This window comes from Oncorhynchus clarkii, chromosome 32 (assembly GCF_045791955.1).
Source record: "Oncorhynchus clarkii lewisi isolate Uvic-CL-2024 chromosome 32, UVic_Ocla_1.0, whole genome shotgun sequence".
Taxonomy (NCBI): domain Eukaryota; kingdom Metazoa; phylum Chordata; class Actinopteri; order Salmoniformes; family Salmonidae; genus Oncorhynchus; species Oncorhynchus clarkii.
In genome coordinates, this window is record NC_092178.1 from 32804635 (window position 1) to 32819634 (window position 15000).

At 43.1% G+C, this 15000-nt stretch overlaps 1 protein-coding gene across 1 annotated transcript in view; it reads left to right on the forward strand.

Annotated features, from left to right (window-relative positions):
• Positions 1-15000, forward strand: part of LOC139391674 (glutamate receptor ionotropic, kainate 5-like) — a 76383-nt gene that overhangs the window by 43871 nt on the left and 17512 nt on the right. Inside the window, exons 5-12 of the mRNA XM_071139105.1 lie at positions 656-821; positions 2396-2574; positions 7484-7537; positions 8326-8487; positions 11980-12132; positions 13655-13759; positions 13985-14092; positions 14792-14995. Of these exons, the coding sequence (XP_070995206.1) occupies positions 656-821; positions 2396-2574; positions 7484-7537; positions 8326-8487; positions 11980-12132; positions 13655-13759; positions 13985-14092; positions 14792-14995 (1131 nt within the window). The remainder of the gene's footprint in view (positions 1-655; positions 822-2395; positions 2575-7483; positions 7538-8325; positions 8488-11979; positions 12133-13654; positions 13760-13984; positions 14093-14791; positions 14996-15000) is intronic.

Below are 15000 nucleotides of genomic sequence, written 5' to 3' on the forward strand. Positions count from 1 at the left end.
TGCAAACGTGGAAAAACTTCAACTGTTTGCCTTGGAGTATAAACCAGTATAAAAACACATTTTGTTTTGTTGCTCTTCAATTGGGTTGAATATGTAAACATGATGGACAGGGCATGATAATACTGTCCCGGGTAAAAGCTTGAATGCTTCAAGGCTCAATGTAGCTGTTTTTATTTTAATATCAAATCATTTTGGGGTAACAATTATCTACCTTACTGTAATAGTTTTCCATTAAAATAGTCCAAAAGAACCAAAAATAGCTTTTTTAGCAAAAAACATTTTCTCAAGCAAGAATTTTGCTAGGGCTGTCTGAGAGTCGTTTGGATGGGGAGGGGAAGGGTTATGTAATCTGAAAAGTAGCTGTTATTGCCAGAGGTTTGAAACTCTATCAGGAACTATCAGGAAATAACACCGATCAAATGTTTTCACACTTTTACGGTGTTAGTTTCATCAGCTGGTGTACAAAATGATACAAAACACAGGGAAAACATCATTTTGACTGTACTGGGCCTTTAATATCCCACCCGGCCCATCATCATCATAATAATCCACCCTCTATAACACACTCACATAAAAAATGATGAACACTTCCCATGACCAATTCATAATGCCTAAAAGAGCATTTATAACGCCTTATGTTGCCTGCTGTCTCAAGATCCCTCATGTGAAGATAGGCCCAGAGGAGACGCCCAAACTCCCATACCTCCGCTTCGCCTCGGTCAGCCTCTACCCCAGCAACGAGGACCTGAGCCTGGCTATAGGGGCCATCCTCCGCTCCTTCAGCTACCCCACCGCCAGCCTCATCTGCGCCAAGGCAGAGTGTGAGTGTACACCTAAGGGTGTCTGATGCTACATTCATGCTCCTATACATCCCAACAGGTATATTTCTGTACTACAATTCTTCCCTATGTACGCTCTTAGAAAAAAAGGTGCTATCCAGAACCTAAAAGGGTTCTTCGGCTGTCCCCATAGGAGAACCCTTTTTGGTTCCAAGTAGAACCCTTTCCACAGAGGATTCTACCTGGAACCAAAAAAGGCTCTACCTGGAACCAAAAAGGGTTATCCTATGGGAACAGCCGAAAGAACCCTTTTGGAACTCTTTATTCGAAGAGTGTACAGTCTCATTTATGCCAAGGCAGAGCGTGGGCGTTGAGCTGGACTGTATTCATGTCCTCCTGTATTTCCTTTACCTCCGTATTTTCATACACAAACTCTCCACGGTTATAGTTTGATCTACGCAAAGGTTGAGCGTGAGTGCAGGGTTTTCTTCAAGGTGTCTGCTCACGTAATCCTTCATTTAGCCAAGAATGTTATAGCAGTACATAGCTACCCGTTGAGGTTTATGTACTGTTTATATGTTTTGACGCTTCTAGGCTTGTCAACGTACAGCCGATGCCCCTGAATCTTCAGCAGAGCAGCAGATTGTATCCTAGGGTCCCCCTGCACACAGAGTGCAGCCGCCCGGCCGGTCCACGCTGTGGATTATCCCAGTTCCCCTCCAGATTGGATTATGCTTTCCACTTATGAGCTGCCTCTCCACTTGACTGCTCAGGTCTGGGGCCAAGGTCAGGTGTGATCATGCACCGAATGCATCTTTTTACAGGCCGCGCCGTCCTCCCTCTTTATCGATCCCACTGTTTTCCACTTGGTTGGACTGGTATGCGGTCTGTGTAATGTGCCCTCGCAAAATATATATCTATTTTTCTTCTTCTCTCTTCTGTTTAAAATTGCTTTTACAGTCAGCTACATTGCCGATGTATTGGTTTCCCTGTTCACGGCTCAGTTAAATTACAGCCACCCTATGGAGAGTTTATTGTTTCAATTATCAAGGTCATGCATGTGATTTTACTAGTCCTGGATACGTTCACTCAGTGGTCACTGAATGTTATAAAAACAGGCAGGAAGTAAAGGTGTACTTGTCATTCATTTTAAGAAAAAAGTGAAACAATTGAAAATATTGAAAAACCCTCCTTTGTTACACACCTCACCAAAATATCAGATTAAACATAGTGGTTTAGAGAGAATGTGAACGTTACCAGCATCCTCTAGGCATTTAGTTACCATCTGATTACCTGTTAAATGATGGTATATTTACCAAAGTAGTTTTAGAGTTACTACGCAGTATATTATAAAGGGGGAGGGGGACAGAGAAATAGAGCAAAATATAAGTCATCAAAATGGTAGCAGTAATCAAAGTGGTAGCAGTAATCAAAGTGGTTGCAGTAATCAAAATGGTAGCAGTAATCAAAATGGTAGCAGTAATCAAAATTAGTTTTGAAACAACAACACAGTGTTGTAGTTCTCTGAAATGTTTGGTTGAGGTATCACAACATTTGCAGTTCATCAACACATTCCCAGTCTCTAACTTTGATGCCCCCCCGCCTCCACCCTTTAGGTCTGCTGCGATTGGAGGAGCTGGTGCGGCGCTTCCTGATCTCCCGGGAAACGTTGTCCGTCAGGATGCTGGACGAAAGCCTGGACCCCACCCCCTTGCTGAAGGAGATCAGAGACGACAAAGTGGCCACTATCATTATCGACGCCAATGCCTCCATCTCCTACCTCATTCTCCAGAAGGTCAGGACATTCACCGGGCTACAGTTACAAAGACAACTGACAACAGTGTGGTCATCTGTAGCTCAGGTGTAAGAGCAAGGCATAGTGTGTTTGATTCTCAGGGCTGCCCGTATGTAAAATGTATGCAGGCGTGACTAAGTTGCTTTGGATAAAAGGCATGCTAAATGGCATGTATTATTATTATATATTATTGTTTAAAGTCCTTCAAAGAAAAACACTTTATTTGAAGGCTTCCTCAATCTAGGAAGTCATAACACATGTATAACTCATATATATATATATATACATATGTTCTATATATATATATATATATATATATATATATATATATATATATATATATATATATATGAGTATACATGTTTTAAATATATATATATATATATATATATATATATATATATATATATATATATACAGTGCCTTGCGAAAGTATTCGGCCCCCTTGAACTTTGCGACCTTTTGCCACATTTCAGGCTTCAAACATAAAGATATAAAACTGTATTTTTTTGTGAAGAATCAACAACAAGTGGGACACAATCATGAAGTGGAACGACATTTATTGGATATTTCAAACTTTTTTAACAAATCAAAAACTGAAAAATTGGGCGTGCAAAATTATTCAGCCCCTTTACTTTCAGTGTAGCAAACTCTCTCCAGAAGTTCAGTGAGGATCTCTGAATGATCCAATGTTGACCTAAATGACTAATGATGATAAATACAATCCACCTGTGTGTAATCAAGTCTCCGTATAAATGCACCTGCACTGTGATAGTCTCAGAGGTCCGTTAAAAGCGCAGAGAGCATCATGAAGAACAAGGAACACACCAGGCAGGTCCGAGATACTGTTGTGAAGAAGTTTAAAGCCGGATTTGGATACAAAAAGATTTCCCAAGCTTTAAACATCCCAAGGAGCACTGTGCAAGCGATAATATTGAAATGGAAGGAGTATCAGACCACTGCAAATCTACCAAGACCTGGCAGTCCCTCTAAACTTTCAGCTCATACAAGGAGAAGACTGATCAGAGATGCAGCCAAGAGGCCCATGATCACTCTGGATGAACTGCAGAGATTTACAGCTGAGGTGGGAGACTCTGTCCATAGGACAACAATCAGTCGTATATTGCACAAATCTGGCCTTTATGGAAGAGTGGCAAGAAGAAAGCCATTTCTTAAAGATATCCATAAAAAGTGTCATTTAAAGTTTGCCACAAGCCACCTGGGAGACACACCAAACATGTGGAAGAAGGTGCTCTGGTCAGATGAAACCAAAATGGAACTTTTTTGCAACAATGCAAAACGTTATGTTTGGCGTAAAAGCAACACAGCCCATCACCCTGAACACACCATCCCCACTGTCAAACATGGTGGTGGCAGCATCATGGTTTGGGCCTGCTTTTATTTAGCAGGGACAGGGAAGATGGTTAAAATTGATGGGAAGATGGATGGAGCCAAATACAGGACTATTCTGGAAGAAAACCTGATGGAGTCTGCAAAAGACCTGAGACTGGGACGGAGATTTGTCTTCCAACAAGACAATGATCCAAAACATAAAGCAAAATCTACAATGGAATGGTTCAAAAATAAACATATCCAGGTGTTAGAATGGCCAAGTCAAAGTCCAGACCTGAATCCAATCGAGAATCTGTGGAAAGAACTGAAAACTGCTGTTCACAAATGCTCTCCATCCAACCTCACTGAGCTCGAGCTGTTTTGCAAGGAGGAATGGGAAAAAATTTTGGTCTCTCGATGTGCAAAACTGATAGAGACATACCCCAAGCGACTTACAGCTGTAATCGCAGCAAAAGGTGGCGCTACAAAGTATTAACTTAAGGGGGCTGAATAATTTTGCACGCCCAATTTTTCCGTTTTTGATTTGTTAAAAAAGTTTGAAATATCCAATAAATGTCGTTCCACTTCATGATTGTGTCCCACTTGTTGTTGATTCTTCACAAAATGCAGTTTTATATCTTTATGTTTGAAGCCTGAAATATGGCAAAAGGTCGCAAAGTTCAAGGGGGCCGAAAACTTTATAATACACATATATACACTGCTCGAAAAAATAAGTGGAACACTAAAATAACACATCCTAGATCTGAATGAATGAAATATTCTTATTAAATACTTTTTTCTTTACATAGTTGAATGTGCTGACAACAAAATCACACAAAAATGATCAAAGGAAATCATATTTATCAACCCATGGAGGTCTGGATTTGGAGTCACACTCAAAATTAAAGTGGAAAACTACACTACAGGCTGATCCAACTTTGATGTAATGTCCTTAAAACAAGTCAAAATGAGGCTCAGTAGTGTGTGTGGCCTCCACGTGCCTGTATGACCTCCCTACAACGCCTGGGCATGCTCCTGATGAGGTGGCGGATGGTCTCCTGAGGGATCTCATCCCAGACCTGGACTAAAGCATCTGCCAACTCCTGGACAGTCTGTGGTGCAACGTGGCATTGGTGGATGGAGCGAGACATGATGTCCCAGATGTGCTCAATTGGATTCAGGTCTGGGGAACGGGCGGGCCAGTCCATAGCATCAATGCCTTCCTCTTGCAGGAACTGCTGACACACTCCAGCCACATGAGGTCTAGCATTGTCTTGCATTAGGAGGAACCCAGGGCCAACCGCACCAGCATATGGTCTCACAAGTGGTCTGAGGATCTCATCTCGGTACCTAATGGCAGTCAGGCTACCTCTGGCGAGCACATGGAGGGCTGTGCGACCCCCCCAAAGAAATGCCACCCCACACCATGACTGACCCATCGCCAAACCGGTCATGCTGGAGGATGTTGCAGGCAGCAGAACGTTCTCCACGGCGTCTCCAGACTGTCACGTCTGTCACGTCTGACTGGCACGTGCCCAGTGCGAACCTGCTTTCATCTGTGAAGAGCACAGGGCGCCAGTGGCAAATTTGCCAATCTTGGTGTTCTCTGGCAAATGCCAAACGTCCTGCACGGTGTTGGGCTGTAAGCACAACCCCCACCTGTGGACGTCGGGCCCTCATACCACCCTCATGGGGTCTGTTTCTGACCGTTTGAGCAGACACATGCACATTTGTGGCCTGCTGGAGGTAATTTTGCAGGGCTCTGGCAGTGCTCCTCCTTGCACAAAGGCGGAGGTAGCGGTCCTGCTGCTGGGTTGTTGCCCTCCTACGGCCTCCTCCACGTCTCCTGATGTACTGGCCTGTCTCCTGGTAGCGCCTCCATGCTCTGGACACTACGCTGACAGACACAGCAAACCTTCTTGCCACAGCTCGCATTGATGTGCCATCCTGGATGAGCTGCACTACCTGAGCCACTTGTGTGGGTTGTAGACTCCGTCTCATGCTACCACTAGAAAGCACCGCCAGCATTCAAAAGTGACCAAAACATCAGCCAGGAAGCATAGGAACTGAGAAGTGGTCTGTGGTCACCACCTGCAGAACCACTCCTTTATTGGGGGTGTCTTGCTAATTGCCTATAATTTCCACCTGTTGTCTATTCAATTTGCACAACAGCATGTGAAATTTATTGTCACTCAGTGTTGCTTCCTAAGTTTGATTTCACAGAAGTGTGATTGACTTGGAGTTACATTGTGTTCTTTAAGTGTTCCCTTTATTTTTTTGGAGCAGTGTATATAAAACACATGTATAACTCATATATATATATTTAAAACACATGTATAACTCATATATATATATATATATATATTTAACACATGTATATATTTAACACATGTATAACTCATATATAACACATTTGTAAGCAGTACATAAACATTCCATAAATGGAATTGTGATGTTACTTAGACATAATGAATATCTACTTATGAATCTGCGTGAATTATTAATGTCCTATGAAATCTTTATGTAGGTTTGCCTTGCCCAGCTCAACGTCATTCTCTGCAGTATAACACATAGTACCATTTATTCTACGCTGTATTGCAGCCAGAAGGCGCATTATGTATGCATGCTTTTAAATGATGTAATATTCTGTTCTGTATTCTACTGGTGGCACTACCAGTGGCACAACTACTGTAAGCTATGTAAATGCTACAAGTAGTCTTTATGTAAGCTATGTCAATTCTACAAGTAGTCTTCATGTCAGCTATGTAAATGCTACAAGTAGTCTTTATGTAAGCTATGTAAATTCTACAAGTAGTCTTCATGTCAGCTATGTAAATGCTACAAGTAGTCTTCATGTCAGCTATGTAAATGCTACAAGTAGTCTTCATGTAAGCTATGTAAATGCTACAAGTAGTCTTCATGTAAGCTATGTAAATGCTACAAGTAGTCTTCATGTAAGCTATGTAAATGCTACAAGTAGTCTTCATGTAAGCTATGTAAATGCTACAAGTAGTCTTCATGTAAGCTATGTAAATGCTACAAGTAGTCTTCATGTCAGCTATGTAAATGCTACAAGTAGTCTTCATGTCAGCTATGTAAATGCTACAAGTAGTCTTCATGTCAGCTATGTAAATGCTACAAGTAGTCTTCATGTAAGCTATGTAAATGCTACAAGTAGTCTTCATGTAAGCTATGTAAATGCTACAAGTAGTCTTTATGTCAGCTATGTAAATGCTACAAGTAGTCTTCATGTAAGCTATGTAAATGCTACAAGTAGTCTTCATGTCAGCTATGTAAATGCTACAAGTAGTCTTTATGTCAGCTATGTAAATGCTACAAGTAGTCTTTATGTCAGCTATGTAAATGCTCGTCAAAATAGCAGATATGCGCTGTTTGCTTAACGTTATGTCTCAATAGCAGAGAGGTCACAGTTGTACATGTTATACACCGACTGATGTGTATAAAGTGAACCAACTTGTTATCTGAATGCCATATGATCAAGTTATTGCATCACCCACAATGCAGTACAGTTCAGCACTGTAACCAATGCCCCCCTCTCTCCTTTTCCACCCCTCAGGCATCGGAGCTGGGGATGACGTCAGCATTTTACAAGTACATCCTCACCACCATGGTAAGAGCATACCAATCAAAATTCTCCTCCCATCCCTCTCCGTACCCTACCCACTACCCTTTCTGCTCGTGCCCTGGCCGCCCGGCCTATGGATGGCTATCGCGGTGGATCTCATCTGAAATGCATGATGGGAGTGCGCAGTTTGTCATCATTATTTCCCTGCCCGGCGCATGCCCTTGTGCGAGGTGACTTACATAGCTAATAATATTTCCGACATCATATCCCGTCCCGTCTACAGTGCAGGACATTTTTACCGTGGTACTTACAAGGGCGTGCGCCTCACACCCCTAAGGGCAAAACGGCAGTTCCCCGAAACTTTGGAGAGGAGCCAGAAATCTCTAAATCATCACCCTTTCATTTTCATACAGTGGCTGAATGGCACGCCACTCTACTGTCTAGAGCTGGCTCCCTGTCCTGCCTCTGTCACTGTATTGTACCACGGTCCTATATCGTACTGATACACTGTGGCCTTACAGTATACAGTATCACTCTGCTATTGTGAGATGCTGTGGTTCACTGTTACCACTGCTGTCCAACTGCAATGATCTTTTTCAAAACCTGCATTTAAAAATATTTAAAATATTTACCCCTATTCTACCCCTATTTTCACACTGTTATCTCATACGTCACTGTCGAACAATCATTTAATATAATATATACATATAATATACATCAAATAATATACATCACATTAAATATAAACAAACCTGTTATCCACCTGTGTGGTTTAGCTAGTTCTCTCTAGAGTGTACACTCCCAAGCCCCTCCCTCTCTCTTATGTCAATCAGGACTTTCCCCTGCTGCGATTGGACGACGTGGTGGATGACCAGTCCAACATCGTGGGTTTCTCCATGTTCAACAGCAGCCATCCCTTCTACCTGGAGTTCATCAGGAGTCTCAACCTGTCCTGGAGGGAGGGCTGTGAACTCAGCCCCTACCCCGGCCCAGCGGTGAGAACAGGACACCCTGTATGTGGTTGTACTCATACACTGTTACTGTTGCTCATTCTCAATCTTTCTCATACAATGGGGCAAAAAAGTATTTAGACAGCCACCAATTGTGCAAGTTCTCCCACTTAAAAAGATGAGAGAGGCCTGTAATTTTCATCATAGGTACACTTCAACTATGACAGACAAAATGAGAAAAACAAATCCAGAAAATCACATTGTAGGATTTTTTATGAATTTATTTGCAAATTATGGTGGAAAATAAGTATTTGGTCACCTACAAACAAGCAAGATTTCTGGTTCTCACAGACCTGTAACTTCTTCTTTAAGAGGCTCCTCTGTCCTCCACTCGTTACCTGTATTAATGGCACCTGTTTGAACTTGTTATCAGTATAAAAGACACCTGTCCACAACCTCAAACAGTCACACTCCAAACTCCACTATGGCCAAGACCAAAGAGCTGTCAAAGGACACCAGAAACTAAATTGTAGACCTGCACCAGGTTGGGAAGACTGAATCTGCAATAGGTAAGCAGCTTGGTTTGAAGAAATCAACTGTGGGAGCAATTATTAGGAAATGGAAGACATACAAGACCACTGATAATCTCCCTCGATCTGGGGCTCCACGCAAGATCTCACCCCGTGGGGTCAAAATGATCACAAGAACGGTGAGCAAAAATCCCAGAACCACACGGGGGGAGCTAGTGAATGACCTGCAGAGAGCTGGGACCAAAGTAACAAAGCCTACCATCAGTAACACACTACGCCGCCAGGGACTCAAATCCTGCAGTGCAAGACGTGTCCCCCTGCTTAAGCCAGTACATGTCCAGGCCCAGCTGAAGTTTGCTAGAGAGCATTTGGATGATCCAGAAGAAGATTGGGAGAATGTCATATGGTCAGATGAAACCAAAATAAAACTTTTTGGTAAAAACTCAACTCGTCGAGTTTGGAGGACAAGGAATGCTGAGTTGCATCCAAAGAACACCATACCTACTGTGAAGCATGGGGGTGGAAACATCATGCTTTGGGGCTGTTTTTTTGCAAAGGGACCAGGATGACTGATCCGTGTAAAGGAAAGAATGAATGGGGCCATGTATCGTGAGATTTTGAGTGAAAACCTTCCATCAGCAAGGGCATTGAAGATGAAACGTGGCTGGGTCTTTCAGCATGACAATGATCCCAAACACACCGCTCGGGCAACGAAGGAGTGGCTTCGTAAGAAGCATTTCAAGGTCCTGGAGTGGCCTAGCCAGTCTCCAGATCTCAACCCCATAGAAAGTCTTTGGAGGCAGTTGAAAGTCCGTGTTGCCTAGCAACAGCCCCAAAACATCTCTGCTCTAGAGGAGATCTGCATGGAGGAATGGGCCAAAATACCAGCAACAGTGTGTGAAGACTTACAGAAAATGTTTGACCTCTGTCATTGCCAACAAAGGGTATATAACAAAGTATTGAGATACACTTTTGTTATTGACCAAATACTTATTTTCCACCATAATTTGCAAATAAATTCATAAAAAATCCTACAATGTGATTTTCTGGATTTTTTCCCTCATTTTGTCTGTCATAGTTGAAGTGTACCTATGATGAAAATTACAGGCCTCTCTCATCTTTTTAAGTGGGAGAACTTGCACAATTGGTGGCTGACTAAATACTTTTTTGCCCCACTGTATACTGTACTCGTATACTTTCTACTGTAATACTCTCCCTCCATATTTACATTCACTGTAATGCATACCTTCTTCAAACACTGTTATATTCTCTTTCATTAGTCTGACTGTCATTTGTATACTGATTACCTATTAATACTCATATACTTATTACTCAAATCATTTTGCTCATACACTGTCACATACTGTTACTCTTATACTGTCACTCATATACTGCTACAGTAACTTACTCATATACTGCTACAGTAACTTACTCATATTATAACGGCACAAGGCGAGACCCAAATGCAGACACAGGAGGCAGATGGTTGAGCTCCGATATTTATTATAACAAAAGGGGTAGGCAAAAGGCAGGTTGGGGACAGGCGAGTTCATAAACCAGGTCAGAGTCCAAACAGTACCAGGCGATAGGCAGGCTCGAGGTCAGGACAGGCAGGGATACAGTAACCAGGTCTGAGTCCAAACGGTACAAGATGATAGGCAGGCTCGAGGTCAGGGGCAAGCAGAGTAGTCAGGCAGGAGGGCTCAGAGTCAGGACAAGCAAGGGTCAAAACCACGAGGGCGAGAAAAGAGAGACTGGGAAAAAGCAGGAGCTGAGACACAAAAATGCTGGTTGACTTGACAAACAAGACGAACTGGCACAGGGAGACAGGAAACACAGGGATAATTACACCGGGGATAATAAGCGACACATGGAGGGGGTGTAGACAAGCACAAGTACAGGTGACACATATACTGCTACAGAAACGTACTCATATACTGCTACAGTAACTTACTCATATCATGTCAGCCAAGTATTTATCTTGTGTACTCACTACTGTTAAGTTACCCTCCAGGTGTTACCCGTACATATTTTGACTACTAGCCGTATACTCTCGTACTACCCGTATACTCTCGTACTACCCGTATACTCTCGATACTAACTTATACTGCTCTAGCATCATATATTTCATACTATAACAGTATAATGACATCCAATTTCACATTCCCTCATACATGCTCACTCATACACTTACTCGTACGTGCAATGCCACACATTTACTCGTACATTTCTAGGTCATACACAGCAGAGGAGGCTGGTGGTAATGGCTGGAATGGGATAAACGGAACGGTATCAAACGTATGGAAACCACGTCTGACTCCGTTCCATTAATGCCAATCCAGCCATTACAATGAGCCCGTTCTCCTATAGCTCCTCCCACCGGCCTCATACACAGACTTTATCACTATTCCTTTTGACACAATCAAACTGACAGTCGAGGTACACAGATTGCCATGCTGTCACTCACAATCTGTGTGATTCACACTCTGTCCGGTTGACTGATGCCTGACCAGATGTCATTAATGTTCAAGGGTTAGTTCGGGATTTTGGCATTGAGGCCCTTTATCTTCTTCCCCAGCGTCAGACGGAAGTTGCTAACTAGCGCTAGCACAATTGCTAATTAACATGCTTCCAGTCATTGCGCTAACGCTAGCTAGCATTGGTTCACACCCTACAAGCCTTCATACTGGACACAGAGACATACAAATGGTGTCCACGAGTTCGTCGAGCTCTAGGGAAGTAGATAAAGGGCCTCATTACCAAAATCCCAACGTTTCCCTTTAAGGTTTGATTGAATCGCTTTGGCACAGACCACAGTGCCACCTTGTTGACTGAGAAATGTCTCATCTATCTCAATGTTTCTGTCTTTCTTTCTCCATCTCTCTCTCTATCCTTATGCCTGCCTCCCTTATCTTTCTCTCTTTTTCTCTCTCTACCATTGTGCCTCTCTCCATCTCTCCCTCCCTCCCTCCGTCCCTATGTCTTTCTTACTCTCGCTCTCCCACAGCTGTCGTCGGCTCTCATGTTTGATGCGGTGCATGTGGTGGTGGGGGCGGTGCGTGAGCTCAACCGGAGTCAGGAGATTGGAGTGAAGCCACTCAGCTGCACCACTCCTCAGATCTGGCAGCACGGCACCAGCCTGATGAACTACCTGCGCATGGTACCCACACCTGCTCTCTCTTTACTCAATACTGTCCCGATGCTGTCTCAATACTGTCCCGATGCTGTCTCAATACTGTCCCGATGCTGTGCCAACACTGTCCCAATGCTGTCCCAACTATCCCATTGTAATGTTGTTGTAAGTTTTGTTGACTACAGAAACCTTTCGTTCACCAGTGTGGTTTCTCTTTACTGCATGTTGTCCAAACTAGCCAATTGTGCCACCTGCATATAAGCCAACTCATTGTTGTCTTGCCCAGGCAACAATGTAGCATCGTCCCAATAGGTCCAGTGCTTAGTGGAAATATGCAACATACTATGGTACATCCACTTGTTACTGTAACAGGTACATCCACCTGTTACTGAACATTGTCCCAACTCGAGTGGCTAGCTATTTATGCATTTGTCCCCGTAGCCAACTCGTTCTCCTGCCAAGGCAACAATGTGATGTTGTTGATTACAGACCAGTCCGGTTCTAATAGATTCCATGCTTAGTCAAAACATGGCTACCTTTGGTCATGAACTACAGAAGTAACAAGGGTTGCTGGGCAAATCCATATAAAATCAGTACATTTGCGGGATGAATAGCATTTCAGCTCATAAAATAAAAGTTATATAACTTTTAAATTCATGAAGTGACTCCTGAATTATTGAGCAATTGACTGAGTTGGTTTGGAATTGACCCTAACTCTACCAGTAGGCTAACTAGTGAATAGCACAGCTCCACTTAGCAAAACGTTAGTGCTTGAAGCACGATCTTATAACCTTCCTGTCGCCTTTGGGGCATTCGTATGTTGTCACGTATACTACTGCTCTTGTTTTGTGGTTGTTGTATGTTTTAGTGTTGATGGTATTCTTCCTATCTTCATTGTAGTGCTCTGCTGGGCAGCACATTTTCTCTCCATCCTCACTTCCTCCTTCATTCCTCCTCCTATCGGAGTCTGCCATTTCTTATCTTCCACCATCTGTTTCTCCACTCATCTCTCTTCAGTCTCAGACAATGTTTTCTCGCACTCCGTGCATCATTCCATCATTCGTACACTCTCTTTGGCAGTGGTTCCTCTCCCCCCTCTTTCCCCCACTCTGTTTTTCCTCGTTTGGGCATCTCTCGTTCTACCTCTCTTTCAGGGTATAATTCATTCTCTCTCTCTCCACGCTGCACCCTCAGTCTCTCTGCTTGCCTTTTGTTTTAACCATACATCACTCTGTCTCTCTCGCCCCTTTCAGCCATCTAATATACTGCCGCCAAGCCTAGCTATCGCCTGGTCTGTTTGTCTGGGCTGAATCTCGCCCTCTCTCTTTCTCTCTGTTTCTCTGTCCCTCCCCTCTCTTTCTGTCCAACATTATTTTTCTCTCTATTTGCCACTCTCTCTCTCTCTGGCTCCTTGAAAGAATACATTTTGTTTTTCACTCTCTTGCTTCCCCTCTCTCTCTCTCCCTCACTCCCTCTCTGTCTCTCTCTCTCTGTGTCTCTCCCTCACTCACTCCCTCTCTCTTTCTCTCTCTTTCTCTCTCTCTCTCAGGTGGAGTATGATGGGTTGACTGGCAGGGTGGAGTTCAACAGCAAAGGCCAGAGGACAAACTATACCCTGAGGATCCTGGAGAAGCACCATGGGGGTCATAAAGAGGTCAGGGGGTCAAGGGGTAATGGGTTCAAATGTGACTGGGTCACGGTGGGGTCGGGGTTGACTGGCTGTATTTATGAGTTGATTTGACAAGCACTGGAGTTAGATGCACTATACGTATTGACTAATGCATAGACATTGATCACGGGTTGACCCCTATTGTCTATCTCTTTTCTCTTCGTCCCCCTCTCCCAATCCTTTTTTTTTCTTCGTCATCCGCGTGTATAGATCGGAATCTGGTACTCTAACAACACGTTGGCGATGAACTCGACGTCTCTGGACATCAACATGTCGGAGACGTTGGCTAACAAGACGCTCATCGTCACCACCATATTGGTAAAGACATTGTGGTTTCGCAAATTTGCATTGGTAGAATGTGAAACTGTTGGTTTTCTGTTGGCCATTTTGGGTTAAAGCAAGATGGAGTTTAATTTACCAAGAACAAAAACAAAAAAAAGTCTGTCAAGAGTACACTAATCATTTTATTGTACTGTAACTTGTAATATCACTTCTTTACACCTGATCAAGTAAATGCTAAGTAGATGTTAATGTCATTCGTGTCTAATAGGTCGCTTATTGCCGCTTAGTGACAAATCATTTTGCCAGTGACCTATATGTGAGAAATTACAATATATGTAAATGAGGGTATGTGCACGCATTCCAAGTGAAGATTCAGCCCTTACTGAATGCTTCAGGACACTGTTCCTTCTTTGAATTATGATGAAGAGATATTCAGCAGCTGTTGGTAGGACGTTTGCTTCAAAAATCTACATTACATGTAGATTTACATTTTAGTCACTTAGCAGACACTCTTATTCCAGAACGACTTACAGTTAGTGCATTCATCTGAGCTTTGCTAGGTGAGACAACCACATCTCACAGTCATAGCAATCAAACGTTTTCCTTAATAAGTGGCTATCAACCAAGTCAGTCCTAGTAACAAAAGACATGAACGAGTGTATATATACGAGATATATATATATTTTTTAATCAACACGTTTCGGGTAAATTACGTTTGATTTCCTGCTATTGCAGGAGAACCCGTATGTGATGCATAAGTCCAACTACCAGGAGCTGCAGGGAAACGACCGGTACCAGGGCTTCTGTGTGGACATGCTAAGAGAGCTGTCAGACATGTTGAAGTTCTCCTTCAGGATCAAGCTGGTGGATGACGGTCTGTACGGAGCGCCTGAACCAAATGGTTCCTGGACAGGCATGGTGGGAGAGCTCATCAATAGGGTAAG